Source organism: Malaclemys terrapin, chromosome 8 (assembly GCF_027887155.1).
Source record: "Malaclemys terrapin pileata isolate rMalTer1 chromosome 8, rMalTer1.hap1, whole genome shotgun sequence".
Classification (NCBI taxonomy): Eukaryota; Metazoa; Chordata; order Testudines; family Emydidae; genus Malaclemys; species Malaclemys terrapin.
In genome coordinates, this window is record NC_071512.1 from 76290009 (window position 1) to 76310053 (window position 20045).

Below are 20045 nucleotides of genomic sequence, written 5' to 3' on the forward strand. Positions count from 1 at the left end.
GGGAGTATAAGGGTGGCATAAAGACTTCTGTAACTGGCTTTGCTAGACCCAAGGTTCTGGCTGTATCTTTTTTTTTTTTTAGTGTGTGAGTGCACCTAATATTTCTATTGATACCCTCATTGGCAGTCCAAGAATAAATCTTCAGATAGTGTTATAGAAAGGACCCCTGTGCTGTTGTTAAAAGCAGAATATCCATAAATGTTACCCTTCAGTGCCTGATAAGCCAGATGACAGCAGTACAAACTTTCATATCTTTATTTAGGATCAGTCAGAATTTGTCTGCTGTTAAGACCTGCATTAACATGTCTAGATACTCTATACAGCTTTTAATTACTCCACCTTCCCCAAGCAGATTTTAAATGCATTTTTGCAAACCTTTGCCTCCTTTTTCCTTTAACACTAGGGTTGTCCAAAAAATGACTAGTAAATCCTGTAATTAAGGACTAACACTGGAGGCACAATTCTATTATAATCTATCCAGGTTACAGAATGGTAGTCCTGTTAGTCTGTATCAGCAAAAACAACGAGGAGTTGTTGTGGCACCTTATAGACTAACAAATTTATTTGGGCATAAGCTTTCGTAGGCTAAACCCACTTCATCAGATGCATGGAGTGGAAAATACAGTAGGAAGATATATATATATATATATAGCAGTACATAAAAAGATGGGAGTTGCCTTACTCAGTGGAGGGTCAAGACAAATCAATTGAAGTGAGCTATAAACAGGATGAAGTCTATAAGATGCCGCAAGTACTCCTCGTTGTTGTTGTTGTTTTTTTTTAATGATCTATCCAGTGGAATATGATGAATTTGAGGGGGGAAGGTCAAACTATAGAGAGAAGTGTTAAATTTTGAGCCTCGGTAAGTTGGGGAGGGAGGTCTGTTGGTTCTATGAGGTTAACTGTTTTAAAAACAAACTTGTCATTATGATTGTTGCTTAAAGTACCAAAACACTTACATCTCTGTTTCACCTGTACAAGAGACTACCCTTATTAGGTAACCTCCTGTCTTAAGAGACTTCTGAAGATATCTCCAAAACATAATAACTACAGTTCTGTTTCACCTTTTAGAACACCACTTTTCAACATCTCTCAATTCCTTAAGAGGCTGGCATGTGTCCTAAGCATTCTTTATTAGATCTTGCCAAAATGTAGGATTGATACAATGCTAGTACATAGCTGGAAATGTAACTGCACTGTATATTTTGCTGTATATTCTCTAACAGCTGGAGCTGGTTTTAGGTATTAACTCACATTTCTTTGGTGTGCAGCAAAACTTTTCATCGCAGGATCAAACTCTTCTTCAATCAGAGATGCAGTTGATATGGGTAAGTGCAAAACTGAAACTTGTGTGCAACGCTTTCTACTTTCTGATTGTTACAAAAATTCTTCAATTTGTAATACTTGGATTTTAGGTTCTCTTCCTCTGTGCTGAAGAGGGGAATTTTACATTTGCCTTGATTTATTCTGCAATTTCTCTAGCAGTTGTAATACTCTTAAAAGTAAAATGGCCAAAATTACTAAATTAAGTTCTAATTTATATGTTGGTTCTGTTCATATTAACGGATTAAATATAATATAGACTCTTAGATCCCCAAACTTCAACTGGATCTGTGTGCACAGCCCCTTATTCTGGTAGGTAGAAGAGCCCATCTCTGTGGATCTAATTGCAGGAATAAAGTTGCCTTATACCAGATTTTTTAAAAAAAAAAAAAAACTGTTCGGCATAAGATGTGTAATTGATTCTCTTATCTGATGCTGAGGTGATTGTTGAAACAGTAAGTGTTTTCCAATTTTAATTTGTTCCTTGTCTACTTCTGAACACTATAGAAACTGCAATATTGATGTCTCATTCTATGTGATGCTTGTTTCAGCAATGTAACATTAATGCTGCAACAGCAAATTTAAAATATTTATTTTATTAAAAGCGAATATATAGGGTTACCATATTTGAACATTCAAAAAAGAGGACACTCCACGGAGGGTGTCTGCCCCACCCACAGTCCACTCCCACACTCTGCCCCAGGTCCCGCCCCCTCCCCACTCAGCCCCGTCACCGCACCCCTCCTCACCCCCTGCTCTGCCGCTGGCTTGCTGCATCCCTCCTCAGTCCCCCACTCACCTCCTCACGCCCCTGCCAGAAGTCCCCATGCCCGGCCCAAGAACCCCCGCCTCCTGCTGGCTCGCCGCTTGCCTCGTCACTCCCGCCCGCCCACCCACCCGCCACTTGCTCACTCGCCTCTTCAATGGGCGCTGCCCTTTTCACCCCCACCCCCGCCTGCTGCTGGCTTGCCGCCCGCCTCCTCACCCTCCCGCCCACTGCTGGCTCCCTCACCGCTCGCCTCTTCATCCTGCAGTGTGGGCAGTCCTAGGCACAGAGGCAGAGGGGGTCTCCACATGCTTGCATCAGCTCCCTCCTGCCGCCCCAGGTGAGCACTGCCGGGACTCCCCACCTCGCCCCCCGACAGATCCCTCTGGCTCTTAGGGTTGGGTCAGGGTGTATGTGGAGGGCTCTCTGCACGCTGCCGGCGCCTGCAAGCCCTGCTCCGTGGCTCCAGCAGCTCCCATCTAGGGTTACCATACATCCGTATTTTCCCGGACGTTTTTAGATATTTAAAAATTCCTCCCGGACGGCAATTTAAGAACTAAAAAGCCAGACATGTCTTGGAAAATACAGATGTATGGCAACCCTAGAATATAATGCTAATAAAAGGTGTTATATTGACAGCATCTGTCTGAAGTTGTTTGTCCAAAGAGGAGCTAAGCATGTACCGCAAATTCTTAAAGGAAGTAAGCAAGAACACTGATTTTTTTACCACCTTGAAAGTTCATTGGGTTTGAAGGATTCCTGAGGGTCAGAAAATGTCTAGTTCTCTTGTCTTTTGATGCTTAAAATATGTTTAACAAATGTGTGTGAAAATCCTGGAATCACTTATAAAAGCACTTTGATTTTTAAGGATAGACATCTTACAGATGGTAAATCTCTTAATTTAACTTTAGCACTTTTAAATTCCCTGAAGATATCCCTAGTATCAATAAGGAAAATTAAATTGATATATACAGTAACTCCTCACTTAAAGTCGTCCCGGTTAATGTTGTTTCATTGTTACGTTGCTGATCAATTAGGGAACATGCTCGTTTAAAGTTGTGCAATGCTCCCTTCTAACATTGTTTGGCAGCCACCTGCTTTGTCCACTGCTTGCAGGAAGAGCAGCCCATTGCAGCTAGCTGGTGGGGGCTTGAAACCAGGGTGGACCGGCAGCACCCTACTAGCTCCCCACTCCCCTAAGTTCCCTGTGCAGCAGCTGCCTGCAGTTCAGCTGTGTCCGCCCCCCCCCCCCCACTGCCATGTGCTGCTCCTGCCCTCTAACTTGGAGCTGCTCCCCAAGACTCCTGCTTGCTGTGCGGGGGGGAGGGAAGAAAGGGGGGGCTAATGTCCGGTTGTCCCCCTCCCTCCTCCTGCACCCCGCTTACCCCATCTTCCATAGAGCAGGGAGGACACATGAGGAGGGAGGGAGCTTGCAGCAGCTGCGGTCTCAGCAAGCTGTTCTAATTAACAAGGCAGTGTACTTAAGGGAAATGCGCATATCTCCCTCCATTCCTGCTGCCTTGTGTAGAGAGAGTGTTAACCCTTGAAGGCTCAGCCAATTGCGAGTCCAACATTTAGCAGTAAGGGAAATATCCCACCCTCTGACTCCTCCACCTCAACCAAGTTTCACAATCATCACTGTGTACCAGTATTAAATTTTGTTTCAAACTTATACTGTGTGTGTGTGTGTGTGTGTGTGTGTATAATGTGTGTGTGTCTTTTGTCTGGTGAGAAAAATTTCCCTGGAATCTAACCCCCTCATTTACATTAATTCTTATAGGGAAATTGGATTTGCTTAACATCGTTTCGCTTAAAGTCACATTTTTCAGGAACATAACTACAACATTAAGTGAGGAGTTACTGTACACTCTTTTTCAAAGGCATCAAAATCTGACTAATGACTGTTAAATAGCGTTTCATAGAAAACCATTAAAGGGGTTGGAGACCAGGTATAGATGAAAATTACAAATCAGAAATTGATTGAGTAAAGAACAGATATTCTAATTCCATTATAGTATTCTTTTCAGTTGCCCCTTCTAGTCACTTATGTAAACAAGATTTCAAAGTCACTTTCAGTTTTAATAGTTTTATTTTTATAGTTCAACTATTGACAGATTCTGCTCTGCTAATGTACAAAGTAAACCAGAATAATGTACATAATGAATTTAATTCAAATTACACCTTTCTTGTTGGACCTTGTCCTCTTCCAAATTTATCTTAATTTGGGTAAGTCAGCAGAGGGTGGAAAGAGATCACTTTGAGGGTACATCTACACTGAGTTAGGGGTGTGATTCCCAATTCATGTAGACATGCTTGTGCTAGCTCTCCAAGCTATCAGAGTAAAAACAGAAGTGTAACTGCAAAGCACGGGCAGCAATGAGGATTGTCACAAGCTATATGTGCCAAGTACATACCCCTGGGTTCAAGTAGGTTTGTACTTGGCATGGCTAGTCATGCTGCTACGCTACTATTTTTAGTGTGTGTTTGATGGGAGCTAGCGTAAGTATGTCTACATGAGCTGAGAATCACACCCATAGCTCATAGTGTAGACGTACGCGGATAGCATGCCAGATGACCATAAGTTTGTTAGCAACAAAAGGAAAATGAGATTTACCTTTATGCTTCAATTCACTATGTAATTTATAAGGCTTTCAGATATGCACTTAACAGATAATTCAGGGAGATGCAAGGGTGGCCTGCCAGTTTAAGTTGATTTAATTTCATTCATGTTTACCCCAGAAGCCTCCCATAACTTGGATAACCTTTACAAAGTTCTCCTGTGTATATGATGTCCCAAACTTTGCCACAATCTTACTTTTAATCACAATCATGTTAAGGCCAGATCCATTCTGTTCAGTATTGGTTTTCAATTAAGTCCTCAATCACAGTGGCATGTGAATAGCCCTTCTGAGTGTTTCTTCATGGTCCTTTACCAGTGTTTGGCAACTGTGGAGGGGGAGGGTCATAGACTAGAACAAGAGGTCAAAAGTGCAACCAGTAATAAGGATGATATAAATCAGCCAATCTTGATGTAAAATCAAAGATGTTAATATTGAAAAAGGAATAGAGATACAGACTCTGTTCAAGAAGTTGTTTTTCACCACAAGATTGTATCTGAAATTCAGTTTTTAGCTCCATATTTGATTCTTAGCTAGATACAGACATTCAGTTACTGTCCTTGGGTACAAAGATTCTTTGAGGCTCTAAAATGGTGATTCAGAAATGAAAGTGGCGTAAAGCTGAGTATATGCTCATGTTTTTGAAAGATATCTTGTCGTGCTTACTGTTTATCATCTTATCTCAGCGTGAATTCTCTCTTTTTTTTTTTTTTTTTCCTCAGCATGTTCTGCCCTGGGGGTTGCCCACTTAGATTCTGTGATCATTGCTCCACCTCCTATTGAAGATGGAATTAATCTTTCTTTGGCGTATTTACAGCCTTACTGGGGAGAACTTGAGAACTTAGTTCAACACAAAAAGATTGTTGCCATAGGTACCTCTGATCTAGATAAAACACTGTTAGAGCAACTGTACCTGTGGTCACAGGTAAGGACAGACTGTTCAACCATAGTAACTCTGAGGCATGGTGTTTACTATTGTTTTCTTGGTATGCCACATATCCAGCTTGAAAAATAAGACTTTCATTTTAAAATTAAAATATTGATTACACTAATCTGTGTTTCTCAAAGGTATATTGGAAAGCAAAGGATGAGTTTTGAAGCTTCTTGTAATCGATTACAAATTATAAGTATAAATAGTGCTATTTTTTTAACTAAAACTCTTCAATTTTAATCCAGTTTTTAAAAAAGAAATCCCCTTACTCCTGAGGGAATTCTGCACCAAAAAAATAAAAATTCCGCACACAATATTTTAAAATTCTGCATATTTTATTGGTCAATAAATAAATGTGGAGTCTCCAGCATGGCAGTGGGGAGCATGGAGGTGGGAGATCACCCTGCAGCCCCCCTCTCTTCTTTCCCCCTCCCCTCCCCCCGAACATGGACTCAGCGGTTAGCCTGCACCCAACCCTGACACAGCACAAGGACCAGGCCTGCCCCAGAAACACCCCAGGCCCTGCCCCTCCATGCCATGTTTACCAAGATGGCAAGTCAGAGGGACAGTGTTTCACACGCACGCCCAACCCTGGCACCCGATCCAGGTGTGGGGCAAGCAGACTCGGCCTGGCTGGATCCAAGTGGGAGGAGGGAAGGGGGATCCAAGTGTGTGATGAGAGTGTTCTGTGTGGGGCAATCTGGCTGCGGGCAGCTTGGTAGGGGGTCTGGATGCAGGGGGGATCTGGATGCACAGGGGCTTGTTGGGGGTTCTGCATGCCGGGGGAATGGGACTCTGCGGGGCAATCCAGGTGAAGGTGTGTGGGCCTCAGTGGAGGGGGGAGGGGTCTGCATGAAGGGGGATGGGGTTCAGTGGGGGGCGGGTCGGTGTGACAGGCTCAGCGGGGGTCCGAGTGCTGGGGCAGTGGGGCTTTGTGGGGTGGAGGTCCGGTTGGGGCTCAGTGGGGTTGGGATCAGGTTCAGGGGGTTCATCAGGGTGGTCCAAGTCCAGGGGATGGGGATATAGGTGTGGGGGGGCTCAACAGGGGATGGTCTGGGTGTAGGGGTGAGGCTCAGGGAGGGTCCAGGTACAGGGGGGTTCTGGATGCATGGGGGGTAGGGTGCAGTGGGAGGTGATTGGGGGAGCGCTGGATGCAGGGGTGAGGCTCAGTGAGGTGGGGGTTCAGGTACAGGGGGCTCAGTGGGTGGTTCAGGGTGTGGAAGGGTGAGGCTTGGCAGAAGAATCTGGGTATGGGGTGGTCTGGATGCATGGGGGTTGGGCAGACACAGGAGCAGCTCCCTGTACAGTGACCCCTTACCCTGTGGTAGAGGAGTGATGGGGACAGACAGCGGAGGTAGGGTGGGTGGCGCTTCCTGCAGCTGGGGGAGGTTTTTGGGGGTCGGTCTGTCTCTTCCTGGAAGAGGAAGAGGACGGTCCCGTCCTGCCCAGACCAGCAGAGACTGGCAGCTGAGCTGCTAGCAGGGTAGGAGCCACTGGACGGGAAATCCCCAGCTGCCTCACCTTCTTTTCCCCCCGCAGTGATTTACCTTTTTGCTAGCTGCTCTAGGAACCCAAAATGGTGTCCCTGTGCTGCTAGAGAGGGGCGTGTGACGGCTCTTGCAGCTTCCCTTTGCTTTCCTGTCAGAAAGCATTTTTCTGTGGGAAGTAAAGAAATCTGCAGGGGATGTGAATTCTGCACATGCGCAGTGGCACAGAATTCCCCCAGGAATATTACCTGAATCTTTTTACATTTTTTAGCCTCTATTTGGATACAGTTCCTTTCAGGAAGATATCATTAGAATACCAAGCTTAACTGTAAAGGCTAGGCAAATTATGTGTCCTTCTGCACATGGATCAAACAATGGGAACTGTTCTTTGTGGAACGTAACTGACCTTCTCCCAGAAACTGAATGTGTCACTTCCATAACATTCAAATCGTGCAAGTCTCCATTTATCTGTGCCATGTGCTTGTTATTGAGCTGATTACATTCTAATCATATTACTATTAGTATATGTTAACTGTTTGTTTATTCAGAATCCTCCAAGCTCTGTAAAAGTGATATAAATTCATAACTATGTATCCTTATGGGTCCTGATAAGAGTCTTGATTTGTACTGTTTTTGCTGTCCTACTTAAGTAAAGCGGAGGGGGGGGGAAATCTTACTCTGGCCAGTATTGGCCACTAATGTTCTGACATGATGAATGTGTGTATTCTTTGTTTGTGAGAGCCTGATCAGAAGTCATTGAATTCACTGGAGAAAAATCCCTTTCACTTCAGTGGGTTTTGGATTAGGCCCCTAGTTAGGTGTGTGGACAGCTGCAAATTTCTATCCACAAGAAGAATGAAAATTAATTATGTATTGCATTATTTGTAGTCTAGTGTTTTTCTTTTAGAACTATCATCCTGTTTTACTGAAACAAAGGGCTGCTGATATTAATGACCACAATAGACAAGAAGCCAAACATTATTCGTTATGCATAGTCTACTGAAGTGAGACCCTGTCATCATTCTGGGTCTTATGTTGCAAGGAGATGAGTTCAGTCACTACAGCCAATAGGACTTGTGTGCTTTACAGCATCTTGCAGGATCAGGCTTGTGTTCTGTTCAGTTTTTTGGAGTCTAAAACCAGATTAAAGTCAAATTGCTCAAAATAACCATACAGAGCAGATTTTATTCAACAGTAAAGGACGCTTATACGTGTCTAAAGTAGAAGAAACCTATTAATGTGACTTTCCATCTGAAGGATCTCTCTCTCTTTTTCAGGTGAAACCACATAGTAACCAGGTAAATTTAGCTTCCTGTTGTGTGATGCCACCTGACCTCACAGCATTTGCAAAACAATTTGATATCCAGCTGTTGACTCATAACGATCCAAAAGGTAAGGCTGTAGTTGAACTTACTTGACAAAATTAACAGCAATTTGAGTGCAATTTTTTTTAACCTTTAAAGCCCTGTGCATTGGATTCAGATGTATACCTCTCTATCATTTATTGACTTCAAGTTCTTATGTGCTTGCCTTAAGAAGGGGAGGGGGGGGAAGCAATCCTACAACAGGACTTCTAGGATATTGTAATAGGAAAACAATAAAGCACTAGGAAGGGATGCCTTATCTAAAAGTATTGTGTACTGTACCATGTTTAAAATTTATGGTTTATTAATTCCAGCAAAGCATATAGTGTCTCAAGTGTCATTCTGTACCCTTCAGAACAATGAAAGACATGGAAGAGCGTCACACAGAAGCTGGCAATGAAAAAGCCTTTGTAGCAACATACCCCTGGTTAACCTGAAATAGTATGTTTGAAGGTAGAGGCTGAGAGAGCCCTGTTTAACCTGTAATGTAAAGTTTGTCAGTGTTTTTTTATATCTGTGATGACATGGTGACTTAATTACTACATTTATAGTAGAATCACACAGTTTCTCTTCTGAGTTCCAAAATCCTCCTGTGGTGCCATCTCCTCAGAATGCTGTTATAAAATAATCTTAAAATATTAAATTGGTTCTTCTTGAATCTGGACTAATCTAATTCAGCCTATTCGCATCTAAACAAATGCATTGCTGGAACTGTAAACTAAAATAACTTGGACAAGATATTTTGTTTCACTTCCTCAGTTTAACTAAAATGGCTGTAGGCAAAAGTGTAGTGGAGATCAATTCTTTTCTAGTAAGGTACTTATTTGTGTGTGTAATTACCTGGTAAATCTTGCTAACAAAAATGTGTCTAGTAGAATGAAACTTTAAGGTCTTATTAAATATGATCTAAATTACTTTATACTGTACCTGGATGAAGCTTGATTTGGGAGAGAATGAGACTTTGTAGTGGAATTCAGAAACTGCCTGGCCATTTACAAGTATCAGTACATTTTGAGCAATGGATATGCCAGCATAAGATGCTATTCATTAGTTAATTTTTAAATAGTAAGAATTAATACTTGCACTTCTAAATTTGTTTGATTGCTTATGTAAACTATAAAATACAAATCTTCAGCTCTCTTTTGTTGCCTTGCAAGGGAACCTGTTTTTGCAAATAGCTTGGCTTTCATGCAGGTGCAGGTTGGACTTGCAAAGGTAGCAAGTTCAACATGTGGAGGATGGTGGAGAAAGGGTATAGTTTCCACCACATTTAAGGAATCTCCCATCTTCTTATTCAGAGTCTGAGTTGAAAAATTATAGCTACCTGGGCTACATTTGGTCTATGCTTTAGCTCCTGGGCATCCTCTGCTGCTGAAAGAAATACGTTTTAATTATTTAAGCAAATTTGTGAATGGCAGGAACCAGTAAGGACAAATACAGATATCTTGAATTTTTGGGCAAGAGGCTGCAAATTTAGTAATTCCACACTAGAGTAAGCTCTTGAGGCGGTCTGGCCTGGGAACAGTGAAAATGGTCAGCACCATCAATGCTCTCTCTGTTACCTGCCTTCCCCTTGTTGATGCTCAAATTCCAAGCATCACAGTACTAGGGCTTAGCAGCCTGCTTAAACCAAAGCCACCAAACCAGTATCTACTCTACTGAAAAGGGGGGAGTTAACACCCCTGCTACCAGAAGCTAGCACCCGGAATTGTGATACTGTAAAATAAATGACTCATTACTAAACCAAGTAAAACTCATGCTGCTTTGTCAACAAACCGTATCGCATAAGTCCTTAAAGAGGCTATGCCAACAAACTGAATATGACTTCAAAAGGCAGCAGGATGCCCATGACATATTTCCAGGTCCACCAATCTTTCATCAGGGATGAAACACATATCGGCAAAGTTGCTGTAGTCCAGGTGACCCTTGGAAATTGCTGGCTGGAATCACAGTATCCTCTGAAACTCCAGCTGCAACCTGCAGACCAAAACAAATTGAAAATTCATTAATACACACCAATAACTATCATGAGAGGGGAGGCAGGGTGGGGTTTGTGGGATTTGTTCCTGTCAAGGTTCCCTCCCCACTCTGAACTTTAGGGTACAGATGTGGGGACCCGCATTAAAGACCCCCTAAGCTTATTTCTGCCAGCTTAGGTTAAATTTTAATACTCTGCCACCACCAAGTGCTTTAACAAGAAACAGGGAAAGGACCACTTGGAGTTCTTCTTCCCGCAAAATATCGCCCCAAGCCCTTACATCCCTTTCGCTGGGTAGGCTTGGTAATCCCTTCACCAATAGTCCTGGTGAACACAGATCCAAAACCTTGGATCTTAAAACAATGAAAAATCAATCAGGTTCTTAAAAGAAGAATTTTATTAAAAGAAAAAGTAAAATTCGTCTCTGTAAAATCAGGATGGAAAATAACTTTACAGGGTAATCAGATTCAAAGAACCCAGTGGAACCCCCTTTAGCCTTAGGTTCAAAGTTACAGCAAACAGAGGTAAACCCTCTAGGAAAAGGAAAATTTACAAGTTGAGAAAACAAAGATAAAACTAACACGCCTTGCCTGGCTGTTACTTACAAGTTTGAAATATGAGAGACTTGTGCAGAAAGATTTGGAGAACATGGATTGATGTCTGGTCCCTCTTAGTCCCAAGAGTGAACACACCCAAAAACAAAGAGCACACAAACAAAAGCCTCTTTTCCCCCCAACCCCCAATTTGAAAGTATCTTTTCCCCTTATTGGTCCTTTGGGTCAGGTGTCACCCAGGTTACCTGAGCTTCTTAACCCTTTATAGGTAAAAGGATTTTGGTGCCTCTGGCCAGGAGGGATTTTATAGTATTGTATACAGGAGGGTTGTTACCCTTCCCTTTCTAGTTATGACAGTTCCCTACCCTACAATCTTATGCTGGCTAATAAGGGACATTGTGCTTTAGTTATAGGATAATGGAAGCATTTACAGTGCAGGACATGACCTTATCTCTTTAGACTTATAACTATTAAGGGCCCAGTCTGCAAGGTGTTGAGCACCCTTAACTGTGACTTTAGTGGGAACTGAGAATGCTCAGTACCTTGCTGGATTTGGTCAAACATATTACATTTTTCTAAATATGAATCTAGATCTTTTAAACTAAAATCAATGTCAAACATGAGACTGTCATTTAATTCTCTCCTTCAAAATATATAGCTACCTCTTGATCTTATTTTTGGTATCTTCAACTAATGGTTTTAATGATTAATGTCATTTCAATCAACACTGTATGTAAAGCCAGTTCAGTTGATTACTTAGAGCAGGAAAGAAGTATTGTCTGAAACTTTCTTATACTATAAATTCTTTAACTTTTGAGTTTGTGCCTCGTGAAACTTCAGGTGCATGTGTGTGTATCTATATCAGGGGTCGGCAACGATCGGCACGCAGCTCGCCAGGGTAAGCACCCTGGCGGGTCGGGCCAGTTTTATTTACCTGCTGACGCGGCAGGTTCGGCCGATCGCGGCCCCCACTGGCCGCGGTTCGCCGTCCTGGGCCAATGGGGGCGGCGAGAAGCCTCGGCCAGCACATCGCTCGCCTGCGCCGCTTCTCGCCGCCTCCATTGGCCCGGGATGGCGAACCGCAGCCAGTGGGGGCCGCAATCGGCCGAATCTGCCGCGTCAGCAGGTAAATAAAACTGGCCCAGCCCACCAGGGTGCTTACCCTGGCGAGCCGCGTGCCGAACGTTGCCGACCCCTGATTTATATCTATCCAGCACTGTGACCATATACTTCATGCTGTCGCATTGCTTATTGAGTTAATTAACACATTTTAAACAAAAAGATCACCTCTCACTAATTGCAGTTAAAGGAATTATTTACATTTTTGTTTGGTTAAAATGTAAATATCTGTTTCTAATTTTAGAATTGCTTTGTGAGGCAAGTTTCCAAGAAGCTCTTCAGGAAAGTATACGGAACAGTCAAGCACATGAATGGACTCCCTTGTGGCTTCTCCGGTATTCAGTCATTGTTCAAACCAGAGGAATTATCAAATCGAAAGGCTATATCTTGCAAGCGAAAAGAAATGTCTCTTAATACATTTTTCTTTTGACAACAGCCTGCTGTCTTAATGCTTTGGAAACATACCACCTTTTTTGCATAAAAACTTTGCACGGAGGTGAAAACCATCACAAGTTATAATGAAGACCAAAAGTGGTGACAGTAAGGCCTGGGTTGTCCAGAGGCACAGTGCTCTGACAGCATTGTCAAATACTGCACATTTCTTTCCTAACATAGAGACCAGTTTACTAATCTATGAAATATTTTGTGTTGATTAAACTGTTTTCTAATTGAGATTATCTAAAGAAATTCAAAATATTTTCTTTATGACTAATATAAAATTATCACTAAGTATATTTTGGCTGCCATCAAGGTAATATATAGAAATTTATATATTTTTGTTTTCAAGAAAGAAACTTAACATTCTGAATTTCTTCTGATGTGCTTATTCCTACTAGTTAGGTAGCTATATAGGATTTGAGCAGTTGAGTAACTTTTCAGTAGTTTTCTTTGGTTTTTTTTATCCATAGGAAAATTCTCTTAAGTAAACAGACTAATTGGAATCTGATTAATTGGTATAGCAAGTAAGCTTCTTAATTCACATAAAAGAAAACCAGGTTTTCATTCCATTTTGGTACAAAAAGGCCTTTGTATTTAAAAAAAAAATTTTTTTTAATTATATTAGCTCAACCTGTTTGTTTCTGTACCACATTGCTTTTACTGTGTTTAGTATGTGGACAGGAGTGATGCCATTTTCTGTCTTAAATTGTGAAATGTATTGTAGTGTATTTAAACTAAGATCTGGAATTACATGGTCAAAAACAAATTAAACTGTAGTCAGAATGTGCCTGGTTTTGTCCTAATCTATGTACTAGATGCTCAAGAGCCACAGATACTTTAAGAATGTGACTAAAATCAGAATAGATAAGTATATAAATGTTGATGGGGTGTACATTGTATAATCATGTACAAAAGATATAATGTCTGTTAATTTTGGGTTACCTGGGGAATTAACTGATGTTCAGGTGTCATCCAGAGAACAGAATACCAAGCAAGCATTAAACCTGTGTTCTTGTTCCCTTGTGTTGCCAGCTTCACATGTGCAGTACTGTTGGCTTCTAAACCTAAAGGAAACTAATGCTGGACCTAAGACAGGCTATTAGTTTCTTTTCTGACCTGGAACATATCTACAGACTGAATTTTGCATTTTAAAAATAGTCTGTCTACTGCAAAAACATTTTGTTATCTAATGTGATTTAGATGGTATAGATCTCTTCAGTGCAATTCTTATCAGTAGCTCACTGTAGTCCAGTGAAGTCAATAAGTGTTTTGCTATTGACTTCAGTGGGAACAGGATCAAGCCATAGTCTGGTAATTGTTAACTTAGTTTTATGTAGACTTTGAGCTTGTAGTTTAAAGGAATGAATTTACACTAACTATTTGTGTATTTTTGTCATAGAAGAATCACAATGTTTTCTGCATGGTCAGATGTATAAACTTTTTAATCCATTCCACTGAGTTAGTCTTCGTTATTTTCAAAGACTTGGTACACTGATAAATGTTGTTTGGTAGTAAACTTCTGAGTTCTTAAATATTTAGATATGTGACTAAAATATCTAGGAAATACTCTAGACTTATTCAATTACTTGATAAATATGGGGTGGACAAGGAAGACAATGGGCACTGATAATGCAGAGGCAAAAATTTTAGCAACATTTTCTTTTGACAGAAGAAAGTGAATTTTGGCCATGGAGGGTCATCTGTGTATAAAATTTAAAAAATGAACCTTATTTAAAACTTATGTGCCAAGTGTGCTCCTTACTGGTTGGTACTGATGTATAGCATCTACTTGTGATCATTTTATTTCTCCTTTGTGTCCAAACCATACCACAGTCTGACTGTTGACAAGGATTCACGTTTACTTGACATGTATATGTTTAAATCTACAAGACTAAAAACATTAAAACTGACAATTGAGCTAAGCATAGTTAAATAGTGCACAGATTGCACTAGCAGTTTAGTTTCTAATTGGGAACCATATTAATAATTATTTTTTTGGTGGAGAGAGAAATAACTTTTGTATTAATTGGAATAGGCATGGTAATTTGTTAGCTCTACAAGCAGTATTACAACCAGGCAGTGATTTTTTTCAAGTCATCACCTGATTAGTGATTACTGTATTTAACCAAAATAGCAATTAAAGTTGGAGGAGAGACAGAAATTCCTTTCTAGAGGAGGAATATAAAAGTTAAGTTTTGAAGAAGTGAAAATTTTGAAAATTGGCATTACTGTATTACTAGTTTATGTCCTTCTTTGAAATTTGCATTTTTGTGTATGCTTTGTATGAATTCTAAATTTCTCTATAGCATTGCTTGCATTGGTATCTCTGGGAGGCAAGCAGGAATGACTCTGCTTTTCCATCATTAAATGATATATTATGTATGGTGAACATCAGATCACTCAAGATATGCCTCGATGTATTGACGTAGTGGGGAGTAGGTGGTACTTAGAACATGTATGCCCTTCACCAATCTGAATGCTAGATCCCACTTACAAGTAACAGCAAGTCCCAAATTCTTCAACCTAAGCCACCATGATAGTGCCATTTCCCTCCTAATCTCATTCATTTCTTCTTTTTGGGAATTGGAGTTCCAGGGTTGTATCACTGCAACTGTCATTGGTCTACATGAACTGTTTGTGGGAAGGGAAGAGGAGGGGGGGAATCAAAGCACCCTTTAACTGTATGTAACTTATTTCCTGCAGAAAGTGTGCTTTATGCAAGTTTAGATCTATTGATTATGTATTTAATCCTGGGGTGTAGCCTAGCCTCTTTAATTGTCTTAAAGGTTAAATTGTAGTTTTTGTGCTGTATATTGTTTGGTTTTCTCAAAAGCTTTTCAGTGTAATAAAATAAATTACTAGGTTAAATGAAGATACATAATTATGTACAATTTTGTTTTTAAAGTTGAAACTAGACTGCTTGGTGTGGGGATGGTTTTATCCCTGTGATCAAATAATGACAAAGATAATTGCAAGATTTCATTAATTTTATCTAGTCCCTGTATTGCACTTACTAAAGATTCCCTTTCATAAATTGAATGTTTGTTACTAAAATACAAATTATATAAATCTTGCCAAATATATTTGGAGAAATGTTTTTTCAAATCTAAGAACAAGACAACTTCCTTTGTAGCACATTGACACCACTTTTTTTTTTTTTTTTTTTAAACTGACTAGGAATTGATTTTGAGTGACAGAGGCAGCACCCCCTCTATGAATTGCCTCTCAGATCTGATCCCTAGGAGTAGTACATTAGGAATGAGACTTGAACTTGTTCTCCCATCTGGTAGTGCACAACATTCCAGGAACATAGCCAGGAATATCTTTTTCTTTTCAAGTTAGATTTTTTGAGCCAAATTCTGCCCTATTTCTAGCACCTCAAAAACCTAGAAACACTTGCTTATGATTAAATTTAGTACTGGTCACTTAACTGTTCCCTTATTAGCTGCCTAATCTAGCTAATCTTAGTTTTTTCACTAATAGACTGTGAAAGGAGGAATCTTAATTAAGCCTTCTGGAAAATACAATAAAAGTGTGTGACTTAGTCATTTTAGATCATTAGGCAAAATGTGTAATTTTTTTAAATCCTGCATGGTTTTATTTAATCCTCTCTTCTTGGCTTTCTTTTGTTGGTAAAATGTTTAGCTAGAGGTGTAATGTATGAAACAAATACAAAACAAAGCATTTGTTTTAACAAAATATTTATAGTGCTGAATGCTCCCTATTAATTGAATGTGTTGAAATAAAATGAGTTGTTTGAGTCTCTAGTGGTGGATTATTGGTTTCTAGCTAGAACTTTCCCAAACAAGTTGTCATAAATAGCAGTCAGCATGCTAGAATACTAACTAGAGCAGTGATTCTCAGACTTTTGTACTGGTGACCCCTTTCACACAGCAAGCTTCTGAGTGTGACCCCCCCCCCTTATAAATTAAAAAAATGTGTTTATCTATTTAACACCATTATAAATGCTGGATGAAAAGTGGGGTTTGGGGTAGAGGCAGACAGCTCATGACCCCCCATCTACTAACCTTGTGACCCCCCAAGGGGTCCCGACCCCCAGTTTAAGAACCCTGGAACTAGAGTATGAGTTCGAGAACTCGTGGGGCGAATTTTAGCCACAAAGCTTAACCCAAACTTTTGACCTAGTAACTTGCTAGCTCTTCATGTCCTGTACACTTCTGCCTGACTGCTACACTCCCATCTAGTCACCGCTAACCTCTTCTCCTTCCAACAGTGCTACCTATTCTGCCAAATCGCTGGTGGCATTGTAGACTAAGAGTATTGGTGTGTGAGCTCAGAATGGAACTCAGGTTACATGTGGGGTTATGTCTAGATTTGCTTTAATGCTAAAGGCAGAGGAATAACCAGCTCCTCAAGGGAGTCTAATGATTGTGCCAGGCTTAGAAGAATGGAGAAGATGCTGTAAGGTGAAAATTACTGTACCTAGGCTATGTGCACCATAAGGGGACATCTGCCCTAGATACGCAGAACCCTGCTCAGCTGCCCCCAGGTGTTCTAGTGCAGTGAGGAGACACTAGCGAGACCCTGGCACTACCTGCTGGCTCTGAGACTCGCTGTGGGGTTTCTGCTGGCCGTGCAGACATATACTGCAAGTCAATTCTCCTCCTACAACATGAATACTTGGATGACATGGATTGGGACAAAAGAAATCTGATGAGGTTCAACAAGGACAAGTGCAGAGTCCTGCACTTAGGACGAAAGAATCCCATGCACCACTACAGGCTAGGGACCGACTGGCAAAGCAGCAGTTCTGCAGAAAAGGAGCTGGTGATTACAGTGGATGAGAAGCTGGATATGAGTCAGCAGTGTGCCCTTGCTGACAGGGCAGTTAATGGTATATTGGGATGCATGAGTAGAAGCATTGCCAGCAGATTGAGGGAAGTGATTATTCCCCTCGCTGGTGAGGCCACATCTTGAGTATTGCGTCCAGTTTTGGGGCCCCCGCTACAGAAAGGATGTGGACAAATTGGAGAGAGTCCAGCAGAGGGCAATGAAAATCAGGGTCGGATTAACCTTTTGTGGGCCCCCGTGGGGGCAGTGGAGCGGGGTATGAGCAGACCTCCTCTGCCCAACCTAGTGCGAGGGCACTATTTACAAAGTGGCAGCTGCCATATGCACAGCGGCCTGTGCTGCCAGCATGCCCCTTCCCCTTGCGGGTGGGCATATGCCATGCCACAGAGGCGTGCCCCCCCATCCAACACTGGAACAGCCCTCTGATACCCTATGGACAGAGCCCCCCCTGGACCCACTCTGCCCTGCGCCCCCCCAGATCCTGCCACAAATGCACAGCACCCTGCACAACACTACCCCTACCCAGCACCCCATCTCCTATGCCCTGCCTCCCAGCCACATTCACCGACCCTGCTGGGAGGCAACTGTCTGCCAGGCTGAGCTGCAAGTGTAGTTCCCGGGGCAGGGAATCGCTCTGACCCTGGGAGTGGTGCGATCAGCCAGGCCAGGGCCTGCCCCAGCCAGCCTCCCTCAGGACCCACTTGCCTGGAGGGGCCCAGCCAAGCCTTCCCATGCTGTCTTCTCCCCCCCCACACACCCAAACTGGCTGAGACTGGCCAGGCTTCTACACCAGTCCCAAGCAGCTCAGTTCTAGGGAGTCAGGTGGGGCCCCGGGTGGTGGAAAGCAGAGACTGCCTGGAGCCGGAGGTGCACTGGGATCTGGCCAGGGAGTGAAAAGGAGCCCTCTTCAGGCAGGCTGAGAGGAGCAAGTGGTGGGCAGGGTGGGGGGAGCCAGTGGGCTGGTGGGGTCTCAGAGCTAGGGTGACCAGATGTCCTGTTTTTAAAGGGACAGTCCCTTTTTTGGGACTTTTTCTTATATAGGTGCCTATTACCCCCCACCCCCTGTTCTGTTTTTTCACAGTTGCTACCTGGTCACCCTGTCTCAGGGTGCAGTGCAAGCAGAGAAGGCTTGGACCCCTTCTGAGCATGGGCCTGGCTCACCGGTGCCATTGTAGATCCGGCACTGATGAAAATTATCAGGGGGCTGAGGCACATGACTTACAAGGAGCGGCTGAGGGAACTGGACTTGTTTAGTCTGCAGAAGAGAAGAGTGAGGATTTGATAGCAGCCTTTATTCCAAAGAGGATGGAGCTCAGCTGTTCTCAGTGGTGGCAATAGCAGAACAAGGAGTAATGGTCTCAAGTTGCAGTGGGGGAGGTCTAGGTTGGATATTAGGAAACACTATTTTACTAGAAGGGTGGTGAAGCCCTGGAATGGGTTACCTAGGGAGGTGGTGGAATCTCCATTCTTAGAGGTTTTTAAGGCCTGGCTTGACAAAGCCCTGGCTGGGATGATTTAGTTGGGGTTGGTCCTGCTTTGAGCAGGGGGTTGGACTAGATGACCACCTCAGGTCTCTTCCAACCCTAATTTTCTATGATTCTATGACACCTGTTGGCTAGGCTGAGCGGGCTGCCGTAGAACCTTCAGAGGCCCAGTCCCCGGCCATCAGGAACCAGCTGTGGGGCTGCTCCAAACACCCTGCGAGCGGCTTTGCAAACCAGCACCACAGGCGCTGGCCACTCGGGGCTCCCCTGCTTGGGCTTTTCCCTGCAGCCAAGGGCGCCTGAAATGTGCTGAACGATGCTGAGGTGATCTGTGTGAACAGGAGTCCCCCAGCTGCGGATTAAGGCTCCCATATGGCCCCAGCCTCCATGAGGATGGGCCCACCCTGACACCGAGTAGTTGGCAGAGGTGGGGCCAAGACCCCACGTGTCCCAACATCTCTAGTGTATTAAATTGCTCCCTCTAGGAATGTGCTACTGAGGGTGTACTGAGCATGCTCAGTTCATCTGCTGAAGCCACCACTCTTCACCCTGCCCTAACTGTGCATAGTAAATCTGCTGACTGCATTTTACACGGATGGCAAAGGGGACAAAATGGATGAGGGGGGTGGTCAAGATCTGATCAGGGGCAAAAATTGACTGGTCAGGAGTGTCAAGCAGCTGGAGGCAGGATTAGGAGAGGGGTCGAAGGGCAAAATCAGGGTGGGGGGGGGAGAAGCAGGAGTTAAGCTTGGGTGAGGCACTGGCAGAGGGCAAAACCTGGCAGGGGCAGAGGGACTAACAGTTACCCCAGTGGGACTGAGACACCAGAGTTTGCAAAAATGGTGTGGGGCAAAGGGGCATTTTTAGTTCCTGCTGCTCGGCCGGGGCCGGGCCGGAGCCGCTCAGACAGAACCAGGGCCCGAGCCGAGTCGGGCTGGAGCCACTGGGACCGGGGCCAGGCCGGAGCCGCTCGACCAGAACCGAGTTGGGCCGGAGACGCCGGGGCCAGCCGCCAGAGGAAGCTGCTCGGCTGAGGGGGGCCGGACTGGGTCGCGCCCGCGCCGCAGGCCCAGCCTACCTGCTGCCCGCCTGCCTCAGGTTTCCCGCAGCGAACGTTTGATTCGTGAGAAGCAGGTGAGGGGAAGGAGCAGGGGGCGGAGCGTTCGGGGAG

General features: G+C 43.3%; 1 protein-coding gene and 1 long non-coding RNA gene across 3 annotated transcripts in view; one reads left to right on the top strand and one right to left on the bottom strand.

Moving 5' to 3' along the window:
• GCLM (glutamate-cysteine ligase modifier subunit) overlaps window positions 1-16341 on the top strand; it is a 33818-nt gene extending 17477 nt beyond the window's left edge. For both annotated transcript variants that reach the window (XM_054037007.1, XM_054037006.1), the window contains 4 exons: window positions 1272-1328; window positions 5430-5632; window positions 8403-8517; window positions 12385-16341. In XM_054037007.1, the coding sequence (XP_053892982.1) occupies window positions 1272-1328; window positions 5430-5632; window positions 8403-8517; window positions 12385-12554 (545 nt within the window). In that variant the 3' untranslated portion in view covers window positions 12555-16341. The remainder of the gene's footprint in view (window positions 1-1271; window positions 1329-5429; window positions 5633-8402; window positions 8518-12384) is intronic.
• Window positions 10238-20019, bottom strand: LOC128841700 (uncharacterized). The gene is made up of 2 exons (XR_008445910.1): window positions 19953-20019; window positions 10238-10466 (listed from the first exon to the last, which is right to left on the bottom strand). It is a non-coding gene; the product is annotated as an uncharacterized LOC128841700 (long non-coding RNA).
• Window positions 20020-20045: the final 26 nt, after the last annotated feature.